The 24,911-nt window shown below is 36.0% G+C and overlaps 2 protein-coding genes across 2 annotated transcripts; both read right to left on the bottom strand.

Moving 5' to 3' along the window:
* Positions 1-1,133: 1,133 nt before the first annotated feature.
* On the bottom strand, positions 1,134-2,530 carry LOC107790377 (gibberellin-regulated protein 3-like). Its single transcript, XM_016612299.2, has 4 exons — positions 2,286-2,530; positions 2,161-2,199; positions 1,553-1,592; positions 1,134-1,475 (listed from the first exon to the last, which is right to left on the bottom strand). The coding sequence occupies exons 1-4, from the start codon at positions 2,523-2,525 to the stop codon at positions 1,291-1,293; spliced, it is 504 nt and encodes a 167-aa protein (XP_016467785.2). The 5' UTR covers positions 2,526-2,530; the 3' UTR covers positions 1,134-1,290.
* Positions 2,531-9,553: 7,023 nt separating this feature from the next.
* Positions 9,554-20,850, bottom strand: LOC107790378 (uncharacterized). Its single transcript, XM_075241432.1, has 18 exons — positions 20,706-20,850; positions 20,288-20,597; positions 14,461-14,670; positions 13,928-13,986; positions 13,542-13,679; positions 12,910-12,984; positions 12,719-12,802; positions 12,559-12,620; positions 12,265-12,334; positions 11,701-11,776; positions 11,470-11,600; positions 11,033-11,092; positions 10,816-10,890; positions 10,640-10,744; positions 10,471-10,566; positions 10,308-10,388; positions 10,128-10,229; positions 9,554-10,032 (listed from the first exon to the last, which is right to left on the bottom strand). The coding sequence occupies exons 1-18, from the start codon at positions 20,745-20,747 to the stop codon at positions 9,964-9,966; spliced, it is 1,845 nt and encodes a 614-aa protein (XP_075097533.1). The 5' UTR covers positions 20,748-20,850; the 3' UTR covers positions 9,554-9,963.
* Between the last annotated feature and the right edge of the window lie 4,061 nt (positions 20,851-24,911).

The raw sequence follows: 24,911 nt of genomic DNA, 5'->3' as shown, positions 1-24,911 counted from the left end.
GTGCTTCGAAGTTCAAACTATGAAATAGTTCTAATTTGTCCTAGAAAGGTACTAACTTCTGCTAATGAATCTTTTCTACCAAGTGTCTTATGCACACACTATCAAGTAGCAATATGCAAAACGAAGATGTTTGTCATCAGTGGATATCCTCTGTAAACCCATTGATTATATGAGAAATTAATCAAATTATCATCCAGAGTCGGAGACACCTACAAAAAGAGAATCCAATGGAGTCCATGGCAATCGCTATCTCACAGACGGTGGCACAGTTCTTCTCCCTAACATGAAAGAGTTAGAAGAAAGGGTAATATAGTCTTTTCATATTAATTTTAATAGACTAGTGGCTATTATTGCTAAGCATTTTCATAAAAATAAATACACTTTAAAAAGTGACTACCCCGTACAATTTTTACCTACTCATAACACGAGGCTGAGTTGGGTCACCCGCATAAAATGGACAACCTTTTCATGGGATCTGGCGGACCGGCTATTTATATGGATCTCCATGCACCAAATCAGTTTTTTCCATATGGGTTTTATATGGTTGTTCTATATTTCTTTTCCATTTTTATGTGTGCTATAAATGGAAAAAACCACTAGTTCTCAATATATGTTTATCTGTATGTGCAGAACTTGAAGATACATGCTAGGGAAAGCTAGCTAACTGAACTTTTTCATCCTGGATGGACTTAAATTGTTTGCATGGATAATATCTTTTTTCACCTATGTTACTCGAAAGAATTGTTGGGTGCTTCGGATCCTCCAAATTTAGTGTATTTCGGGAGGATCGGACACGGGTACGGCAACACTTTTAGAGAGTCCGAGCAACATAATTTTTCACTACTATTCCGGATACATGCTATGTCCTATCAGCATATGGATCGACGCACCCAATCAACCAAAACTTATGTTTTCTTTATACTGATAACCTTTCAAATTTGTCTTGTATGAAGTAATTTAAGAGCATTACTTTAAACTTGGATTGCAAATTATAAGCTGTAATTCAAGAACAATAAACTAGCCAGTCATGAAAACTGAAACTTTGACATTGAAATTCAACCCTAAGAAATTAAACGTCTCTATGCGAGGAACCGCACAGGATTAACTTTTTACATCAGAAAGCTCAAAACACATATTCTCACCTATTTTTTTTCTTTTTCTTGGGGTGGTAATAAAACAAACTTAGAAAATTGAAAAAAAAACAAAAAACAAGGTTGAGTATAAATTAAAGTCCTACATGAGTAACTAGCTATGTAACAACAAAAACTACGTCTTAGACAAGCATTTTAATTAAGGGCACTTGGTCCTGTTGCCATGAGTAGTCATATCTGTGTAGCATTTACCACATACTTGTCTGTTACCAGAAGTACCAGGAGGAACACATTTGCATCTCATACAACAAGTCCCACAGGCTCTGGTGCATACATTTGGCCTTGAGTGTGAACTGCATCTCACTTTGCACAGTCCTCCACAATCTGTACTTCCCAACAAAAAACAGAGTTGTCAAAACTCAAGTTCTTTTCCTTTTGAGATGAAATAGATTGATAATTACCTACATATGGCAAGAGCCTCCTGTTAGCTCCTTTCACCACCTAATAAAGATTTGCACATACAATATAATGTCAAACAAGAAGGTAATAGAGAAATTATTCATACTTAAAGTTCATCCACTTAGTTTATAAGAAAATAACATTCGGCCGAACTCATGTAACGAACCTTTGACCAAACACCTATTTTAGAAGCTGGCAAGTGAGGGTTGTCCAAGATAATAAAACAGCTACTATTTCCACTAGTGGCAAAGCAAAGATTTCGGGAAAGGTGTTCTAAGATTTAATAAACACATATAAAAAATAATTTTTATACCTATATATGCAATACAAGTGTCAATTGATCACCCTTCAATATATGTGAAGTGGCTTCGTCACCGATTCCCACAATTAACATAGACATTCTAAACATTTAGAACGTAAACAATATAACATGAGGGACTTACATTAGTAAATCAAGAAGAGAGATGAGTCCAGCTTTTATACTATGTTTAAGAAGATGTACCCTACCTCAAGTATATTAGGTCATAAGATATGATGGAAATTTTATGCCGTTTAGTTGAAGTATCAATTTCTTTTTGGGTTAAATGATGGAAAAAGAGTAAAGAAACACCTGAGTTTGCTTTTCTTCAATATCAATATCAGAAGAGACCTGCAAAGAAAATAACATTAGACTAATTCCACAAAAGAAAAAAAATTGTATGGGAATAATTAGGTGAAAAATGATTTCAACTTTACATGAGCAAGTAGGCAGAAGAGGAAGAAGGTGAAAAGTAGAAGCAATCTTGAAGTCATTTTTGTTGAGTTTTTGAATGAGACAGAATGTTTTCTTGGTCTTTGCCTTAGTTTCTTTGTAGTTTGGAACTGGTTTTTTGGGTGCAAGAAACTCAGTGCGTATAATTTATAGGAATCTCGTGATCTAATTGCCCCTAGTTTTACTTTAAATAACAGCTTATTTATGCATGCACCATGGATCATCAAAGTGGAACAGTCAGTCCTGGTCTTCCCTACTTTTTTTTTCATCTGTTGTTATTCACTTCCTTTATACTATTTTTTGACCCACCATATTCGAAATTTACTAGCTTGATTAATTCGGATCAGACTTTTAGTAATCAGAATGTCTATTTTAAATTAACTATTTTCAAGGTATATAAATATACATATACAAATTTTTTGCCGAAGCTTACAAAGTTCGGTAACCCCTCACTATAAAATATAGATCTACCTCTGGGCTAGACCCTTAGAGGGAGGTAGCGAGCTCCCAACAAACGATCTTCATTCACACGTTTCAAACTTGTAATCTTTGATTAAGGACGAGGGATCTCAATCAACCGACCACTTCTTTGATACTCATTATTTTTGGATAACAGAATATAGTGACACTCAATCATATCTATTATTTATTGCAATTTAGTAATTTTTACTCACAAACTTATGCTCTGCATTAAAAATAATGAGTTCAGTTGAATCATGTTATTTTAAACTCCATCCGCCTCTGGCAAACATGACTGCTAACTTCAAAAGATAGTAAGTACTAATTTATTACTTATTACAATTGATTATATCATAGTGATGGTATTAAATTTACTTATTATCTATCTTATAGAAATTTGTTATAAGGAGTGTTGTATCTATTAACTTGATCAAAACACTAATCAGGGTGCTGAATATATAGCATTATTTATATTTTACATTAAGAAGTTTTTTTTCATAAGTAAACTGTTTTTAACATTTGAATGTAAACCTAAGATAAACCTTGTCCTTACCACTGCAGAGGCGGACGCAAATGTTAATTTAAAGGGTCACCAATGCCCGAAAATTTTAATAAAAAGTCTATATATACTTACAAATATTTTTAAAATATAGTTAAATATTAGCATAGGCTACCGTACTAATCATTATAAACAGTAATAAATTTATATTGAATGTCACTCGGCCACCAAATCCTCATTCCACCCTCTGCTTACAAGTGCTTAAGAATAAAGTGGAGAATGGTAACCTGCCTTTACTTTGGTACTATATTATTGCTTCTGTTTTTGGCCAATTTTGGAAGTTTCAGTGGGCTCGAAATACGAAGGATGGTCCTGAAAACAGGATTGAGGCAGACAGTAGCCAACAAATGATGTTGATGATGTGCCATGCCTAACAAAGATTCAATGTACAGCTGGTGTATTAGAAACTTTACTAAGTGTCCTTCACTTAGTAAATAGGTGGAAAAAAAAGTGACATTTTTATATATAGAACCATAATACTTGGCGCTATACAGTAACGTTAACTGTGTCGTTACTGTATAGCGCCAAGTATTGTGGCGCTATACTGAAAAAGCTGATACGTCCAGATATAGCGCCACAATACTTGGCGCTATACATAAGTTTTATATATAGCGCCTGATATTTTGGCGCTATACTCCTTTTTCCTGGCCCCACCAACAATTCCTGACTTCAATAATTCAAAAGTGTATAGTGCCAACTTTTTGGGCGCTATATATATATAAAAAAAAAATTCTCGACTAGCCATTTCCTATATAAAGAGATTAGGATTGTATACAAATTCATTCAAAAAAAAATTTAACTCTTGTTGAAACTTTTACTGTTGTTAAATTCTCCAACATATTTTCATTATATCCGAAGAGCGTAGAATAAGAGTTTCATTATATTGGAGGGGGGGTGAGGTTGTGATGGAGAATAACTCCGTGGGCTACAGTTTACCTGCTCAGTGTCATGTTAAATTGCCACTTACAATAGAGTACGATAAATTGATATCGTTGTTATGCAAAAAAATGAGTGTGAGGAAACGTTCAGTGATACTTAAAGTAACCGGAAGATATCCGTATTCCGTCACTCCGCAAGGGGTTGCTTTTTACTCGGAGTTTAACATCGACGATGATGAAACTTTGAGTGATTTTCTGAGGACTCCGGACGAATGCTGGGAATTTCTTGTAATCACAATGTTGGAGATGTACGTGAAGGTCGAAGACGTTCCAAAAAACGAGGTTGTGCGTAGTAGAGATAACCTCCAGTCATCGGGTGGTTATTCTGGAGCAGTTTTTGCCGGACAGGTTCCGGATGAAAGAGTTTTCCTTGATTTAAACTACCGTCGGCGAATGAGCAGCAAGAAAATAATTTATACCTTGCTTTCCATAATTCACAAGACGAGTGACAAAGTTCAATTTTCATTTGTGTTAATTATGTATATTTTTGGCGTATTGAATTTGTATTAATGCTCATATATCTAATAGGGGGTACCGGCCGGATATGAATTTTACAAGTGACCCATCTGGTAGTCATCACCTAATTGAAAACGTCCATCATAGAATTTCATCACATTACGACTTGTAAGTGAAGTGATATAGCCATATGGAAAGCATTTATTAATTTCAGTAGCTTATATTTTTGTTGGTTGTGCAGTGAAAACGAGCAAGTTGAACCACCTGTACTCACTCAATTGACCAAAAACGACGTATTACATCGGGATATGGCAGATGCACAGAGTGAGGAACAGAACAGTGATTACGATAACAATGCCGATAAATCCAGAGACGAGGCACCTTTTTTTCGTAAGGATGATGATGAGCAGGATGAGGAGGAAGGACCTGATTTGAATAGAGACCCCCATAGACGAAGAGTGTACGAGTCCGAAGTGCCGTTTCATTCAAGGGAGATTCCTTACATTGATAACTTGCCAACCGTGCCGGATGTAGAAGCTCTCACAAGAGATTTTGATGAAATCCGGACAGCAATGTGGGATGAGTCTATACCAACGGTGCTTGCAAAGGAGATGCTTTTTCGTGATAAAGCACACTTAAGTAGGGCTTGTAAAATGCACACTTAAGTTTAGTTAGATATTCACATGTGCGTCCTCCAGCAGATCCAACAAATCCCTGCAGAGGGAGAGATTATGATGGGCATCATACTCTCGTGCAAGAGTATGACGCATAACCCACCTACAGGCTAGAGGGAGTTGCGAAATTTCCACATTAGTCGGTAGCTGTGGTAGAGGTGGCTGAAACTACAGAAATCGCTCCCAGACCCAAACCTAACATACAAAGTTGACGTAAAGTATAAGATTAACTATAACTAGGTAGAATTGTAACTAATGGACATATTATTTGAATATGTTGTCACCTGTAGAAGCGGCAGAAAGCCACCAACGTCTATCTGCGTGCCGATGCAAGCCCGACACATCTGCTTGTACAGATATGAGATGACAGCACAACCCCAGCTGTAGATGGTTGTATCCTCGAATCGGGCAATATGATGCAGAAAACGGAGGCTTACTAGGTTCCCCGAAGTGTTCGGGAACAAGACCCCCCTAAATAGAAGGAGCAACAGCAGCCTCGTATATCGTTGTACATCCACCTCCGCTGACTCGTCGGTGATAGTATGGTGGATCTGCACCAGGTGGTCTCTAATGGGGACCAATTGTATACGATTGGACCCAGACGCTACCTCCTCGTCCTCCGGCATGAAACCCGTGAGCATGTGCAGCATATTCCAATATGCTTGCCGCGAATAATATCTCATGGTTGCAGGCAGTAAAACTGGCAAGCCATCAGCGGACAAGCCATATAAAATCTCAGCGTCCTGGAGTGTGATGGTGGCCTCGCCGATGGGCAAATGGAAAGTGTGCGTCTCCGGTCTCCACCGCTCAATCAAGGCAGTGATCAAAGCATAGTCGAGCTGTATCCGGTATAATCCTATATAATCCCATTTCCTCCAGGTAATGGATCACGTGGGGATGTAGAACGCAGGGAGGACTCAAAAACTCCCACAATAGATCCACTCTCATAGCCCAAAAAGTCTGCGTAAGCAACTGTCCGTCCCATATATACTCGGATCTATGTTGGGGTTGTAGGGCTAATAGATCCAACGTCCGAGGGCCGGGATGTATAGTCGCGTCCATGTCGTCAACTGTAAATTCAAATTTTTTAATAACTTAATTGTACAAATTATATATATATATATATATATATATATATATATATATATATATATATATATATATATATATATATATATACTTATGGGTTCCGGGCTCGATATTTTGAGGCCCAGTGGCACCAAACTATCATTAATAATTATGTATTTTTTATAATTTAAATTCATATTTTTTAATAACTTAATTATATATATATATATATATATATATGGGTTCAGGGCTCGATATTTTGAGGACCAGTGACACCAAACTATCATTAATAATTATGTATTTTTTTATAATTTAAATTCATATTTTTTAATAACTTAATTGTACAAATTATATATATATATATATAGGTTCCAGGCTCGATATTTTGAGGCTCGGAAAATACTACACATTACTACGCTACAAGGCTCTAAATTTTACTACGCTAAAAGGGTCTACGTTTTACTACGCTAAAAAGGTCTAGATTTTACTATGCTAAAAAATAATCTAAACTAAACATTAACAACAAATAAATTTAATTGCAAATAAAACACAAAAAGGCATGAAAACACATATATATAAATCAGGGTATTAACACACAAATTTATATTTTTTTATAAAACACTAATATTAAATTCGGATAAATTTAATATGCTAGTTTCTAAATAAAAAACACAAATCGAAATAGAACACATACAAACAAATAATATGCATTATTATCAAAGTTTCAACTTAAAATAAACCGAAATACCTCGATTTAGAATTTTCGGAAAAGCAAATAAATTGAAATTTTGACTCCGGAAATGTGAATCAACAATAATACGAAGCTCTACTCGAATGTGGGACCTACATTCTTCAAGTATTATGTAACGGGGGGACCCAGAAATTTTTTTTTAAAAAAAATTGGGGGCAGCGGGTATGGGGGGACCAAGGGAGTAAAAAATTGAGGAAGAGGAGAACCAGAGGAGATGAAGAAGACAGTTCGAATTATAAAACTTATGTATAGCGCCAGGTATTGTGGCGCTATACCTAGGCGTGTCAGCTTTTTCAGTATAGCGCCACAATACTTGGCGCTATACATAAAAATGTCACCTTTTTTTCCCATCTATTTATGTATTTTGAGTCCAAAAAAAACACAATTGGGTTCCGGACTCATATTTTGCTGTCTCCAATTTATTCATTTTTAATTTGAACAGAAAGGAATATGAAAGTCTGCAACATATTTGAGCAGGAGACACTTAGTTCTACTTGTTTGAAGGAGTGACTAATAAAAGAGGCTTGTTATGTGATCTGTAACGATGTAAGAATTATTTACTTTAAGATAACAATATAAAAATTATTATGTAGGAATTATTTACTTTAAAGATTATTCTATTTTGTACATTCTATTTCATCTAAGATAATATGATATTTTTGCATAACTTGTGACTGTATTAGCAATACAGAGTTCACTAACCGCAACAAACGTTGGTTATCACAGATTTTTTTTTTCTTGTATAAACAATTAAACATTCTATTATTTAAGTAGAATTTATTTTGAGATTAATTTTGTTAATGAGGTAAACCAAACACGCTCTAGGAAATAATGTGATGCTCCCAATGTCAAAGCTATTTCATTATTGTTTCAGTATAGCCATGGAAGCAGCTACTAATGTTAGCATCAGGATAGACTATCTATATCACATCCCTTGGAGGTACAACCCTTCCTCGGGCATTGTGTAAATGCGGGACGCTTTATGCATCGAGTTGTTCTTTCTTTTTTTTTCCCTCACTATAGCTCAACATTGTGGTCTAGTTTCTAAAAAGATGTTAATTTACTTGAAAATGTACTCTAAAACCTGAAAAGGGAGACAAGTTGGAGAAGTTGCCAGCTACAATCCAGTTGTTTTCCTCATAAATTGAGGTCTGCTAAGCAGGAGGAGGAATAATTCAGTTACTGTGCTATTGGTTTCTTTCCTTTTTCATCCCTTCAAATCACCATCCATCCAACTAAGAATTTGAAAAGATTAGAAGAAAAAGAAGAAAGAGCGGACCATGCAAATCAAAAGATGACACTAGAAACCGCGTAGTTATCTAATGTTTGAGCTGGAGTCTACTGAAAATCTGCACTACTACTGGAAAAGGAGGCAGTACAAGGAGCCAAAAAGACAAAAGTCATCATCCCAGTTTTATTGTTTTCTGTACTAGTCTATTTGTAAGCTGCATTTTGCTCTTTATAGTTATATTAAACGTCTATATATATATATATATATATATATATATATATAGTTCTCGAACGAGCAACCGAAAAGATTTGAAGCATCTTCGGAATTAGGTATTGTTCCCCCAATAATAGTAGTACCAAGTACTTTCTGGCGAGCTCTAATATGATCCGATAACTATCCGTTTATCATGATAAAAATTTAATTAAAATCTTGAATCCATCTCTAACTCACGCATATCCCTTTGCCATTTGACTTTGACTTGCACACTTGTATACATGTAGAGTTCTCTGATGTCTTCCCCCTTACTTTCTGGAAGTAGTTACTCGCACACCAAAAAATCTGGTGATGCTCATGCAGATATGTCATTTAGAGATCTTAGCCACATTTCGTGTTGTTCAGCTCTGTCCTGAAAACACTCTATTCCAAGTAACCTTGAATAGTTATCCACTGAGTAATCTGCCTTACAGATTTTCAAAACCCCAGCTGTCCACCTTATCCCACAAAATTCCAATTTGAGAACTTTACAAGCTCGACGTACACAAGATGCCAACTAAAATAAACAAGCAGTTTCTGGATCGTATACGAACATGCTATGCATATAGTTCGAGATTTTTTTTTAACCCTTAACGGTATGAATTTTAAATACACATCCCTTTTTTTTTTCTTTATTCGTGGTTTTTCTGTGTCCCCTATTTTTCAAGGGGAAGGATAAGCATTAGAACGCAGCACATTTTATCAGAATGCTTCAGAAAAGGAGAATGACTATAAGGTAGCTCGTTTCGTCCTTTACCATCGAATAGGCTCAAAGATAGAGAACCAAAAATAGCTCAAAGAACTTAAAAATGAATCTTAAGTCCTAAAAAAACCAACCCAAAAAAAAAAAAAACACTGAAGCTCTCAATAGGAATACCTCGCTGGATCTGTTATGCATTACAATAACCTAACAATTAATATTGAAGAATTGTCGTCTACATGCCGAAGAATTGTCGTATACATGCCACTTAACATTATCAAATGAGAAGACTAAAAGAAGAGTTCTTCGACAATATCAGCACATAGCTCAATACCAAAATTCCCACCCTTACCCACTCAAAATTTCAGACACAAAAGGGAACTCAGGGTAGACTCGAGATCCACACAAGTGGAAATAATATCATGGTGGGCTGTGATTCTATTCCCTAAAAAGAAAACAGCAAAAAAAAAAAAAAAAAAAGAAGACGGCAAAATCCTCCATCTATGCACCCATGCCCCAACCACAAGAATAGAAAGTAGGAGAAAAATATATTTGATCAAAGGAGTGTAGTATTTTAGAACATAACAGCAAGCTCCTTCTCAGTCATCTCAAACACATGGTCTCTTGCATCAGTGAGAGCTGTCTGAAATTTGGAAATCCATCCAGATGTTGTGAGGATCTAAATATTGTGTAAAACAGCTGAAGATGAGAATAAGATAGGGTGTCATTTGAAGATACCTGCCCTAGTTTGGTGAGGAAGTTGCTGGTAAGATTTATGGATGTGAGTCTTACATCTTCGTTTGCCTTCAGTGCTTGAGCGATGGAGAAAGCTCCTTCATCCTGTGCACAAGAGAGACTAAGTTTGCAAGAAGCTAAGTTTATCGAGACAGGAGGTTGTGCTTAAAAGGAGTTACATACTCTAATTTCATTGAACCCTAAATTGAGTGTTGTCAAGGCTTCATTGACCACCTTTAAGCTCCGAGCAAGGCAGATTGCACCCTGAAAAGGAGATAGTTATTGTACTTTGAGGGAAATTGAAGATTGTCACAGGATGAATGAACTATAAACTACGAATTAAAACCTCGTCTCTAAGTCCATTGGCTCGCAAGTCTAGATTAGAGATGGTACTATTGTACTTCAACATATCAGCAATAGCCTCTGCACCTTTGGCTCCAATCTGCAATAAAATTAGGTAAGCATGCTAAAAGAGTTGAATAAATAGAGCTTATATGAAACAATCCATCGATTACCTGACACCAACCAAGCATGAGATCTTTCACATTTCCATGAAACTTGAGGACTTCTGCTAATGCCTTTGCCCCCTCTGGTCCAATGGGGTTGTAACCAAGCTCTAACTGTGTGTAAGAAATTTTAAGTATCTCTTTTTCGAGACATCAGCAAAAGGAAACATTTTGATGAAACTCACTGAGGTAATCACAGAATTATCTTTCAGAACTTCTGCTAAGGCACTGATACCCTTAGCATGTATGTCATTGCCCCCCTGTAAAATTTTCATAGAACTTCAGTCATCGAAGGGTATGCAAATACCAGTATGAAAATAATTCTTGACTAAGAAACAACAACCTCCTCCCTGAACAAACGAGAAATATTAAATAAATAGAAAAGAAGAAACAACAGCTTACTAGATCTATGTTAGTTATTGAGCGGTTCTCCTTCAAAGCTTCTGCAATTTTTTCAGCTCCCTGACGGATATCAATTGGGGAGGAAAGAAAAGTCAACGCATATCGAGAGATTGAAGTCCGGACCCGCTCACCAAAAAAAAAAAAAAGGACCTCAATTCATTCAACATCTTCCAGTTACCACCATGGACCAAGGAAACCTTCTAATATTTGTTTTTGGCCATCCCAACGTGATAAAACCCAGACGGAAATTATCTTCTTTAATGTATGGAACCATTAAGTTTTTTTTCGACCATGCGGTCTAACCCTATGCTCTGCTTTCAATAATGAACAACTCTCACATTCAGCTCCAACCAAGTCATACTCTTCATTTTTTCTCTGTCAATCAATCATTAACCTTCCCCAAAAGAACATGTGAAAGTTCTAAGTGATTCAATTACCTCATCTTTGATGTCATTCATATAGAGGTTCAACCATAGTAAGCTTTTGCTTTTTTTGGCATATTCTGCTACATGAAATGCACCTCTAGCAGTAATTGAGTTGTTGGCCATGTCAAGTAAGACAAGTTTCCCTGCAGACATATAACGGTGACGCATGTAACTCCACGAATATGCACAAAACACAACAGGAATATGGTAAAGAAAATGGTTAATGATACATCATAAGCAAACCTTTACGCGAAGATAGGCCAGAAATTAATGCCCGTACTCCTTCATCACCAATAGAGTTCCCTTGCAAATAAAGTTCCTGCACATACAGAAACATTTCAAGCATAGTTGAAGAAATGAGGGGTTTTTAGGATATATAGTACTCCAACAGGTAAACAGAGAAAGTTTCTTTAATAACATTAAGCGCATTAGCATGCTATCCTAGTGTCAGCAGTCACAGAGAAAATTAAAAATGGTCGCAATCGAAGATTTTAAAAATAGCTCTTTATGCGATCAAATTGAAACATGAGAGCAACAACAACAACAACAACAAAAAATCCAGTGATTTCCCACAAGTGGGGTCTGGAGAGGCTAAGATGTACACAACCTTACCCCTACCCTAGAAGGGCATGAGAACAGAAAGTAAGATTCACAAAATACCAACAAATTGTCCCAAGGACACAGAAGCAAGATATCAAGTTTACGAGAAGCTCAATAATTTGCCAGGTCAAAATTTGAAGAAAAAAAAAAGAAACTGAATAGGGTAAGAAGGTGGGTGTGGGAGGGAGGAATTGATCAGAAACGTACCCTCAAAGATTTATTGCCCTCCAGTCCTTTAGCCAATGCTGCAGCACCTAAAGCACCACCATAGTTGCCACTGAAAAGTAAATTGAAGCACATAATTGAAGGATATAAGGGAAATCAAAGTTTTTTTTCCCATTTAAAAAAAATAAAATAAAAGTTCACATGCCTTCACAATTCAAATCCCTCACCCCCAACCCCCATAACCACCAAAAAAAAACAAATAGGAAACTGCTAAAATTGGACATACGACAAATGGACAAGCAAAGACAAAAGCATAGTGGAAGAAATTTTGCTCACTTGAGATGCAACGATTGTAAACTTTTATTCTCAAGAAGTGATCCAGCAAGACCTGAAAATCCCTATCTCCATATTCAAATCAAACAGGTTTTCCTTCAGAAATTGAGATAGTAAAAAATTTGAACAATACAAATTACAAGTTCTCCTTAAAGAAACATACAGAATAGTCAATCTGATTATTATTTAGTTCAACTACACGCAAAGTTGAATTTGTTTTCAGCATTTCACCAATAGCTTTAGCTCCCTGCAAAATTCAGATAAACCATTGCCAAAAACATTTTTAGGGATAATTGATCTTAAAGCAGAAAATATATAGCAACAGGGCTTTAAATACTAAAAGCATATGCTAACCTCATCTCCTAGGCCGGTGCTGTTTAGCTGGAGCTTTTGAATACCAGAGTTATTTGCCAGTATAGCACATAGACACTGTGAATGTAAATTTTTATTAATGAACTTCAGAATATTACAATTGAAAGCTCAGGAATGACAAACTAGAATAGAAAGAATTGTGAGGTTAACTGATATTTCTCTAACAAGTTGTTTGCATAAAGTAATAGTAAGAGAAACGAAAACTGCTCCAGGTAACCATTTAGCAGCTTCTAAGCATGATGTTTCTGGACTTGAGAGAAACAAATCAGCTAAAGGCCTCAGTTTGATGTTTTTCCTTAAGACCAACAAACTCAGGGGATATGCAAAAAACTCTCACTCAGACTAACACGAAATATGGTAACATATGCAAACCATAAACACCAAATATTCATGTTGATCCTAAAGTGCCTAGAGACACATAAGAAGTAGAATAGAAAATATGGGTGCAAATATGCATGTTAAATTGGAATGATAGTCAAGGACAACAACAACAACAACCCACAGGTGGAATGACAGTCAAGGAAGCGTACAGAAAAAGTTAGGATCAGCTTAGTAGCCATCTGTCTTGCAAGAATTTAATGCTTTAAATTCCACCTATACTATTTGTGCATTACCTTGGCTCCTTCATCTCCAATAGCATTTCCAGATAGGTTAAGAGTCTTTAGTACATTATTTGATTGCAAGATGCCATCAAAGGCCTTCAATCCTTCAGCAGTTATTCCATTAGCAGCAAAATTCACTTCCTCTGCTGTCTGGAAATAACACGCAAAGAAAGGAAGCGTACATTGGTAAGGAAACAAGCTTGTTCAAAAAATTATTCAATGAATAATAATAAGGTTTTCGTTGTTACTTGTCTACATTACAATCATCATGGCTTCATCCTCTTAGATTAGCAAGACAGACCATGGTGAAACGTCTTGTACTAATAATGTCAAACTCTATACCGATAAAGGATGGAGGAAGAGGGGGTAAAAAGAGAGAGAGGCAAAAAATACATTACCTTATTATACGCTAAACTCTCTGCTAGGAAAATTAGCCCGTCATTTCCAAAGTTTCGACCTGCCAAACACAAAAATGTTCAACCAAGCACCTTGCGACTTGAAAATTATAATTCCATAATCAGTAAGTAAACCATGCCTAGTCACAAAACAAGGAAAATGCAGCAAAGATTTGAACATGGTGTCTTGAGCTTGGGGGCTTGGGGTTGGGTGTGTGTGTTGGGGGGACGGGGGAGCTTAAACTTGCAACAAGTCAGTAAGCAAAACATGCTTTATCACAAAACAAGGAAAAAAACAGCATCTTCGGTATTTGTTTGTTTTCTTTCTGTGGTTGAGGTGGGTGCTTAAAAATTAACACGTTTAGGCAAATCTTTTGCAGACATCATCACTTTCCTGAAAACCATAAATAATTAAAGTTCCTGATCTAAGCTTTCCAAAAAAAAGAGTAGATATCTTTTACGCCAGCACTTAGCATAGTTTGAACACCAATTTTAATATGTGAAGCAGCTGAGCCAGCAACTGAGTGCAATTTTACCTGACATGTCAACAATGCTGAAAGATCTAAGCTCTTTAGCAAACTCATTAAGCCTTAGCTTGGATTCTCTTTCAATCTTTTCACTGAAACCAGGCAACAAGTTTGTCCCAGGGGCGATGAACCACTTTACTCCTTCAGTAGATTTGCTTTCTTCTGCTGAAGTCTTGGCTGGTTTGGGTTGAAGAATTTTCTCCACCAGTTTCCACAAAACTGTCAACTGAACACATAGATTAGCACAACATAGAGAATCCTCCTTTTATTTAAGATTCCTATTTCTGGTCACATTTATAGGTAGAAATATTCTTCAGTCAAACTGCCATGTACATACAAGACTCAACCTCCAGGAAAAAATCACATGCTAAAGTAGAAAGGATACTACTTGTAACAAGTACAAAGAGAAGGGAGCAGCAATAGAAGATGGCAAGGGCCTATAGTCACGGGTGGAAGCAGTGAAACAATGTGGTAATACTAAGAACTTTATTCTTTCTGAAGATGCAGAGTTAAGCAGCTTCATCAATTCTTTTTTGAAGAAAGAGCTCTGGGGAATTTAAACCTCTTTCTTGATAAAGTTGAGAATGTAAAAACTCTAAAAGCTAGAATTAATTAGAAGGGTCAAATACAAATGCGACAACTTAAACTTGCCTGGATATTTCATTTAGACACCTAAACTCAAGCTAGTACCTATTGAACGCTTAAACTCATCCAGAAGTATATCTATTAAACACAATTTTGACAGCTTACAAACAAAACAAAGCACGTGTATTAAATGTGCCAGACACGGAAAATGGCACCAATAAGAAATATACATGTCGAAAATAAATATGACTTGTCAAGCGAAGTCCAGTCCTGAAACCCCCCCCCCTGCTAGTACCTATTGAACGCTTAAACTCATCCAGAAGTATATCTATTAAACACAATTTTGACAGCTTACAAACAAAACAAAGCACGTGTATTAAATGTGCCAGACACGGAAAATGGCACCAATAAGAAATATACATGTCGAAAATAAATATGACTTGTCAAGCGAAGTCCAGTCCTAACAATCCCATCCCCCCCCCCCCCCCCCCCGCCCCCCGCCCCTGCGACACAGCTCTACCTCCCCTCCTAATCTTCTTCCAACACTTTCATCAATTTTATGAACAAAGTCCAATCCTATCCCCCGATTCCTCTTTGTCTCAAAGAGTTGCACAGAAGCTCATCTAGCTAGATGTTTGCTGGAAAAGCAGTTGTGTTTTTTGACGGAATTGACCAGTGGGGTGTTGATGATTTTGACCAATATGGCAGAAAGCGGCGAGGAGCTGGTGGCGATAGTCATTTGTTGCCACCTTTTTGCTTAAATTAATTTACAGTTAATACATCGAACCACATGAAAAATTGGATTCTTACGAAGCAGAAATTGGGATAGAACTGATAAAAAGAAGAATTTGATGCTGGGTACTGGGCCATTAATGGTGATAAGACAAGCTTGTGAGTTTTATTATTCAGGGACTCAAGCTTAATTGTAAGGCACTTAAAGAAGAATGGTAGGAGGTGAGAGAGACTAATTCGAATTCCGCAACATTGCAATTAGGAAGGTACTGGCTAGGTGAAACAGATGAGAAAGTAGTTTTGCAAGGAAGCCATGGAACTCGCCACCGACAAGAAAATTTCCGGCAAGGTGGGTCAACAGCTTCTAAGAAAAGAGAAGCAAAAGGGAAAAGAGAAAAAGAAAAAAGTTTAATAAAACATTCTGCCACGTCAGCAAAATGTGTTTAATAAAACATTTTTGAACGAGTTTAGGGGTTCAATATGTATTAACTCGAGTTTAAGTGTCTAAATAAAATATTGAGGCAAGTTTAAGGGGTTGCATATGTATTTGGCCTAATTAGAAGCAATGAAATCAGTGTTTGATGAACTGTTTATAAGAATTTGACAGTGTAAAAAAAAAGAGAAATAAACTCTTTTTGAAATCAAAGGTTAATCGCATATAAAAGAGCTCCTTATCTAAATGTGTTTGAAGTATATTAAGTAGGAAGTTTAAACCATAAAAAACATTAAGAAGGAAGTTTACCAACTTTAGGATTCTAAGTAACATAAAATAATGATTAAGAAAATCTTAGACAACATTATTATTGATTCACTTGACTTTCAAGAATAACATAATCACTATAAAAATCTAACAATATTTTTAACGATTCTCTCAACTTGAACACACCTCTTCAAATTGAAAATGGTGAAATAACTTGATATTTCTCATCTTTTATTAAAAAAAGAAAAGAAAAAGAAATACTAAAAATTCACTAGAGGATATAGTTGCAGAATGTCCTGTCAGTAGAAAACGTCACCAAAAAGCACAGGCAGGGGTGGAATTTATTTATCCTGAAAAGTTACTGGTAATTGCATAGCAAAAGAAAGTGCTTCTTACAGCACGCGAGACAAGGAATTACTGTCTAAGGAAAAGAAATAAGGTCAGGTAAATCTCTAGGACATCAGTGGTGCAACTCGAGCACTAAATAGTAACCTAGAAAGTACTAGAAAAGTTGTGGTGCCATCTGAAAGACACGACAACACCAGAACAGCTACCAAAAAGAAAGTGACACCAGAGGGATAATAAAAAGAAGCATGATTAGTTAAAAAAAATAGATCGGTCGGGCTGAACGTATACTGCGACATGTTGATAGGTAGAAATTATTTAAGCCCTTACTAAGATATGTAACACTTGAAAAGGGAAAAAGAAGAAATCTTTGGTAAAAATAATTCTTAACAAAACACAACATGGCTTCTTATATAGGATGTTTAACCTACATTACATCAGATTTTCTAGCTTTTGGAATTCTTAAAATATTACGACATTATCATTAAGAATATTTTTCACAATTACTAATGATTCTGGTAAGAATTCCACATTATTGAGGGTACGGGCTATAGATGAAGTGATTATATGGTTATTATATTAGAGCAGGCAAAGGTACTGAGCTAGAAGGGGAGCCTTGGCATAACTGGTAAAGTTGTTGCCATGTGACCAGGAGGTCACGAGTTCGAGCTGTGGAAACAGCCTCTTGCAGAAATGCAGGGTAAGGCTGCGTACAATAGACCCTTGTGGTCCGGCCCTTCCTCGGATCCCGCACATATCGAGAGCTTAGTGCATCGGGCTGCCTTTTTTGCCTTTTTTTGGCAAAGGTCCTGAGTTCAAGTTTCACCACCACTTGTATCAAAATGAATTTTTATGTACTTGGTTCGTGAAAAAGAGCCAGTCCCGCACGTGAGGGGACATGTTGCAGATATATAAAAATAAATAAATATGCTCTCTCTAACAGCTGTAACAAAATTTAACAATTCTATTAACTTCTAGCAATTACATAATTAATAAGAATACTCCTCTTTCTGATTCTCTTGACTTTCAGGAGACAGTCAAATGAAGACTGCATAAAATGTGCGACAAGTCATCACACAATACATGTCCGTCAAGAATAGAACTATAGTTGACAACTAAAAGATGACAACATAAGCAAGCCTCATTACAAGAAAGGATTTAGTTCAAAGAATGAATTAGTGAAGCTGTTGCATCATCTATTCCTCAAAGCCGTAAGAGAAATCGCTGACTTAGAGGGGATATACATTTTCCAATGGCTAACCTATTTAGATAATTAAGAAATAGAATCAATTAAATGATTGCAACAGATTGCCAACTAAATAGTAGGTGGGTCAAAATGTCAAAGTACACGATCCATTCATGGGAATAAACGCACCGAAACATTTAAAATGAAACAAAGTGCTGAAAAATGAAAACGGCAATTCTGTTTCGCTGTAACGAGCTAACTGGAACCTTTTTTTTTATCAAGTAAGGTCTATTTCATTAAAAATGCACCCAGTAGATGCTGCCAATTACAAGTAAAAGGAAAGAAAAAAGAAGAAATAGCTCCTGAAACAGTGATCACCCTATATGCCTTCTAAGGAGCTAATAAAGACAAAAAGCTGATCAAAAACATCTACGGTATGATGTTTACTCCAGCAAAAAGTATTTGTAAGACATCTACACTTCAAAGCATGAATAGGAGAAGAGTTTCCTTCAAAGCATCTGCTATTCCTTTCTAGCCATAGACACCAAAAATAGAAGCTGGGACACCAAAAACGAGCTAACTGGAATTAATGAAGGTAAGTTCGAGTTTGAACAAGTGTGCTGCACTTCTAAGTTCTAAATGTGAGCCAATGCTAAGAACAATTACAAGCTCTTGTCTGATTACTCATTTTTTAATCATAAACAACTTAATAAAAAGAGGGTGATTTAACGCAGGATGTTCTGCTTTAAAGACTTTAGTTCAGCTTCATAGTTGAACTACTGAGTCTGGGCCATAGTGCCAAACACTCAGATAACTTGCAACTTCATTATTAAGTTGAAACTTTTCTCACAAGACCTCATGAACCCTTCCTTTCTTTTTGGGTACCGCATGAAGCCTGACCTATTCAAGCATCATTGATTGTTTTTTCTTTTGGGAGAATGGTAAGGATTCTATTGGGATAATGATGGTGTTCGGGCTAACTTGCGCACACATCGACTATTCAACTGGGTACCTATTATCTTCCACCAGCACATATACTGAGTAACTCTATCCACTTAGGCAGATTGGAAGAAACCACTTAGTATTTGTTGTCTTTGCTGAGATTTAAACCTTAGTCTCAAAAGTTTGCACCCATTTCCTTGACCACTAAGCCACACCCTTGGGTGTAAGAATGGTAAAGATATTATAAACATAAGTAGCATAAAGCTAGTGCCAATTCCAGCATCTGCCTAAATTGGAACACCATTTACATCTTCCCTCTACCCTAAATATTAAAACCTTGCCTAGACCACTAATTTGGCACGGCGAAGAGGAAAAATGCAAGAACAACAACGAGCAAATTTTATTTAGTTTGCAAAAGTTATAAGGTGCACTATATTGAGTTTAAACTGATGCAAAAAGATGGAACTGTAATCTCAAGAAATTAAACAGAACATAAAAAGGCAATAATAAATAACTACACAATGGAAAACATAGACTTGAACTTATTATTTTGTAATCCTGCTTCAAAAATCCAATAGCTATCTTCCTTTGAAATTTTTTCCAATACTTCTCAATTCTCATTACGGCATCCACCACACCGACCGTATTCACCACAAAGTTGTAAGGTGTAAAAGTTTGATTGAAAGGAAAAAAGCAATGAGAGAGAGACCCTATTAAAAAATTAAGTTAGAAGATATTCATACTCTCAGAAACAATAGATACTTCTCGTCTTAATGAACTATATTTAAACTTCTCTAAATTGTGATTCTTGGTATACTACTAGTATTAACTAAAAATAAGAGTAGACAAAAAATGCAAACTACTCGAGTAAAGAGTTTAAGTTCATCGCATTGATGGCTTAAAAGATATTTGCACAATCAGGTCACTTATTAGATTATCCACCCAAATCTCTATGCTAAATATAAGTAACCTACAATTACAGGTTAAACTCCACTGATAGTTGGCAGAGAAGATATTTGCTTAATCTTTTTGTTTGAGGGAACCATTTTGATGTAGATAATCCTATTTTATTTCTTGATTTTCTAAGCTCCATGAGTAGTTAGGTGGATATGGTTGTACGTTTTGCAGGGAGATTTATCTCTTTTGTTATCAGTTTCTGCATCCTCTGGATGCATCTAGTCATGAAATATTACCATACCTGATCAAAAATCTACACTGAGTGTAAAAACTCCTTACAATAATGAATCTTCTATATCCATTCCGCTTCACTCCGGTAGTCTTCGTAAAAGATTAGCAAACAACAAATTCAGTACCAAAAAGATAAAAAGAAGGCAAAATGTGAATACCAAAAGAGATGACCACAAAAGCACCGGCGGGCACAGCAAAAGAAGCAATTTGATCAACAGGTAATGTTGGCGGTTGAGCTTGTGATTCCTTGTAAACTCTCCTAGAACTCGACGAACGTCTCGAACCAGTACTACTAGACGAGGAAGCTCGAACAATTACGCGTTTCAATTGCAAGCATTTACTTCTACTACAACTACTACTGAAATACAGTGACCGCGAAATAGGAAGCAAAACGTAGCTGCTGTACGAGCTGTTCAATGCTTGGTCCCTTCCAAACCCTAGTTTTCTCCGATGAAATTCAAAATTCACCTAAAATTTACCACAAAAAAGAGAGGAGAAATTAGATTTTAATTTTTGTTTGAGAATTTAGTTTATTTATAGTAAATGGATGAGGTAAAAGGTGGAGAATGGGTTTACCGTTGAGTGAGAGCATAGAGAGAGTGTAGAAGCTGAGCCCATGGAGTTAGTGCGACTCAGTGAGAGAGAGAGAGTCGCAGAAGAGATAAAGCGCGGCGTTGCAATGATGATGATCTGAGAGAATTTTGGGCCAAGACGACAAGTAATGGTGTTCTTGAATTTGTTGGGCTTGATTCCAGACTATTTGCTGGGCCTCTCTTGTGGAAACATACACTATGAGCCCAGAAATCCATTGGACTTCAGATTGGGAGGCATATTGGACTTGATAAAGTGAACGGGCACATTTGCATTTATACCCGCTTTTTGTGTCACGTTTTAACTTGTGCCCGTTTTGCAAAAAATATTACAAGCGTACTTGCTTTTTCGCATAATTTCAGCATACGGGGTGAAGTAGCAAAGGCAATCACACAAAACTTTCGCATTCTAGTAGTCGGGCTTGAAGTTCAGCTCTAGAGTTGAAGCTTTTGTTTGTAACTGGCGAAGTTTTTATTTTTGTAACTGGCAAACTTCAGCACTAGAGCTGAAGTTTTTGTTCTCACGTTAGAATTGTTGTAGCTTGCATAGAATTGTTGTGTTGATGCCCCCACCAGTTCCGAAAGAGAGTTTTAATCTATTTTGATGTCCATAGTATGGGAAAAGTATTTCCAGATTCTATTGGCAGTCTCACTTTCAATGAATATGTTTCTAGTTGAGGAGACCTACAACAAGGGCATTTGGAGATAATATTTCGACTAAATTTAGCTAAGGTATCATCCAAAGGGAGCTTCTTTCTCCAACTAAGGAATGAAGCTTAATTTAATAGAACTCCTTTGTGCAGAAATCCTAAAAAAGATGTCATTTTTGCTTCTTTTTCTAACAGAGGAACATGTGAACTTCCCATCAGAAGTTAGGTCGCACTGGCTGCCTAATACAATATTGAGCAAGATGGGGGCAGATATAACTTTGAGGAGGAGAAGGAGGAGGAGAAAGGGGTTGAAGTTGTTTAAAAATTGGGTACAAGTTAAAAGTTTTAAAAAAAATGGGTATAGGTTAAATGGGGGCAACCAAATAGGGCGTCCCGTGAAATTTTTACGACGTGAATGCAACCCCTTAGTAGACTACTAGACTTGATATAAGATAAATTTCAATGCATGACGAATTAACCCAAATAGCCGCGCGCCCAATCTCTTAAACTAAAAATAGCCGGTGATAATATAATATATGCATAATTTATGTGCTATATATGTATAATTGTGTATACTCAATGTATAATATATGTATATGTCTAGAAAAAGTAAACAGAAAATAGAGACAGTTATAATACAAATAAAATCTTCCGAAATTTGAACAATTATCACCTATTACTATTCTCTAATAATACACATTTATACTTTGGAGTGCTTATTTAAATCCACGTTCTTAGGTATATTAGTTGGGCAGGGATATCATATATATCCCACGACCTAACCACGTTAGGTATTTTGTACATATACATTTATTAATTTTAGTAACACATAGCATCATCAGCAATCAAAATTGAGCATCATCAGCAATCAAAATTGGTTCAAGTAAGAGTTGTCATGAGCAAGGTTGTTACCATATATAAAATATAAAAATCAAGCCGAAAACAATAGTTTAACCAATTTATATTATATTTTGGAACCTACTAGGGAAAAATCGATGGGTCATTTCTCTACATTATTCCTATATAAGCATGGAGCTTTGTTGGAATCTGAGTAGAACTTTCAAAAGGAAATTAATCAACAACTTTTGTGTAAGTACTTAAGGTTGTAACCTAAGGAGAGCTTAAGCATGGGTTTTAGGGGTTCAGTTGCTATTGTAATTGCTTTTTTGGCCATGGTATTGGCTGTTGCTAATGCACAATATGGAGGAGGCAACTATGCTGATTCTTCTCCCTCGAAAAATATTGGCTCTACCAATTCTTCTCCAGCACTGCTGTTAGGATTTGTTGCTTTCATCATTTCTTTCTTTGTCATCAGGAAAAGTATTTGATTCGAGTCTCTCAGTTGCAACTGATTTGAAGAGGTGTCATTTGATGTAATTTTAATCTTTTTTTTCGCTTTTCTTTTTCTCATTGGTGTGTATAATATCCTTGTATGTTATTTTCCCCCTTCAGATTTTTCTCTTTCGATTGCTTTGTGTTTTGGGGGTTGTGTTTTAATCAGCCTACGTTATTTTATTTACTTTACTGGTTAATTAATTTACCTCCTTTTTAATACTAGCTAGGCTGTGAATTTGATGATGTGTTATTGTCATGTTATTCGTTAATTTTCAGCAAATAAACCCGGGGGTGCGGGGAATTAATATTTTGTTGGCTTTTTCTATATGCTAAGGAGAATTATTTCTTGAAAGGATGTTATTTTTTCAAATATATATGGCAACATTGCATCTGACGTTAAAAATGTGGTCTAAAGCTTAAAAAAAACCTCAGTGAAACACATAATAAAGCGTGTATTAAATGGTTGGGCAGACGTAGTTGTCGCAAATTGGTTAAAAGAAAATAGTTATTCACTCATATTATCCATTAAAAAATGGGTTGGATAATAAACTTTTTTAAAAACGGATCAAATATGGATAAGAACCATATTATTAACTTAGAAAATGGATGACCAATGGATAAGTAATAAGTTTAACTTTTACATTTGTAAAGCCTAAAATTTGAGATTCCTCAAGTTTGGGAGACTAGGAATTTTCCCATAAGTGATCATATTCAAGAAGCCATGGATAATATGGATATCCATATTATACGCAGGTTAACCTGTTTTTATCCGTATTAAATATGGGTCGGGTGGAGTAATTTATCTGTTTTTGCATTATTTGTTTTCGACCCGTCCATTTGCTACCCCTAGGCAAACGTATCATATATATGTGAATGAGAACACGTCAGGTTTTAGTTTTTATAATAAGCTAATAACACATAGAAAAAACAATCAAAATTATTTTTTCCTTCTTTTTTCAACGTTCAAAATTAGTTCAAGTAAGAATAATCTTGATCAAGGTTGTTACAATGTATAAAAAATATAAAATGAAACCGGAAATAATGGTTAATTCAACTAACTTATATTATATTGGCAACTACTAGGGAAATTAAAGGGTCATTTCTCCAAACTATTCCTATATAAGCATGTTGCTTTAGTGGAATCTTAATAACGTTTCAAAAGGAAATCAATCTTAAGGATGCGTTTTAGGGTTCCAGTAGCAATAATGGTGGTTGTTATTTGGCCGTATTTTGTATGTTATATTTTTAATATAAGATAATGACAAGGTCTTTTGTATTTTATTTACTGATTTCTAGGGTTATTTTTTGCTGATGCCCAAACGATGGTGGGAATAAACCCCGACAAAAATAATATTCACGATACTAAAAGCGGATAATAACGTAGCACCAAGATACGGTAATTAACAAGAATAAAAGAATGACAACAACACCAAGATTTTTACGTGGAAAACCCTTTTGAATAAGGGAAAAACTACGGCCCTGAGAGGAGCAACTGATATCACTATAGCAAGGAATTTACATCCTGTAGGTCCGAGTAAATACTCCAAAGACCACTACAACACTCAAAAGAAATAACCCTCTTTTGATATTCCCACCTCACTACAATATTGCTCACTCTCTATTTTTCTCACAGACTATTTTCTTATACCTTGTCTGTGAAACATCACTCTTTCTTTCTCTCTAGGTTGGTGTGTAGAAATGAGAGTTGAAGTCTCCTTTTATAGCCAAAATCTCATTCTCTACAGCCTACAATATTTGATAATTTGCACACACTTTTAACAATTTCAACAAGGTTGGCTACCAAACCAAACCAATTCAACAAGGTTGGATACCAAACCAAAGAAACTTTCCTTATGCCTACGGACACCATCAATCCCCCCCCCCCCAGTCTCATTCATCTAGAGGAGGTAGCACTGTCTTCTAGTTTGAGTGCATGCCGACAAGTTCTTTGCATAGCTCGAACTTGTCTCTTGGTACCACCTTAGTCAACATATTAGCAGGATTTTCACTCGTGTGAATCTTTTTGACTTATAAAGATTCATTCTCCACCTGTTCATGAATCCAGTGATATCTCACATCTATATGCTTTGTTCTTGCATGGTACATGGAGTTCTTGTTCAAGTCTATTGCACTTTGACTGTCACAATAGACGACATACTCCTTTTGATGCAATTCTAGCTCTTGAAGAAACCGCTTAAGCCATACCA

The sequence above is a fragment of the Nicotiana tabacum genome, chromosome 20 (genome assembly GCF_000715075.1).
Source record: "Nicotiana tabacum cultivar K326 chromosome 20, ASM71507v2, whole genome shotgun sequence".
Lineage (NCBI taxonomy): Eukaryota > Viridiplantae > Streptophyta > Magnoliopsida > Solanales > Solanaceae > Nicotiana > Nicotiana tabacum.
This window is presented reverse-complemented; position numbering and strand designations above follow the sequence as displayed.

What these genes read in the sequence shown, in the direction of transcription:
- LOC107790377 (XM_016612299.2), bottom strand. Translation starts at nt 2,525, where the DNA reads ATGATCCATGGTGCATGCATAAATAAGCTGTTATTTAAAGTAAAACTA. An exon ending in TTGAAGAAAAGCAAACTCAG is followed by an intron (nt 1,593 to 2,160) that starts GTGTTTCTTTAC and finishes AATCTTTATTAG; the next exon opens with GTGGTGAAAGGAGCTAACAG. An exon ending in GAGGCTCTTGCCATATGTAG is followed by an intron (nt 1,476 to 1,552) that starts GTAATTATCAAT and finishes TGGGAAGTACAG; the next exon opens with ATTGTGGAGGACTGTGCAAA.
- LOC107790378 (XM_075241432.1), bottom strand. Translation starts at nt 20,747, where the DNA reads ATGGGCTCAGCTTCTACACTCTCTCTATGCTCTCACTCAACG. An exon ending in TTGGAGATGAAGGAGCCAAG is followed by an intron (nt 12,985 to 13,541) that starts GTAATGCACAAA and finishes TTACATTCACAG; the next exon opens with TGTCTATGTGCTATACTGGC. An exon ending in AGGGCAATAAATCTTTGAGG is followed by an intron (nt 11,777 to 12,264) that starts GTACGTTTCTGA and finishes CTGTATGTGCAG; the next exon opens with GAACTTTATTTGCAAGGGAA.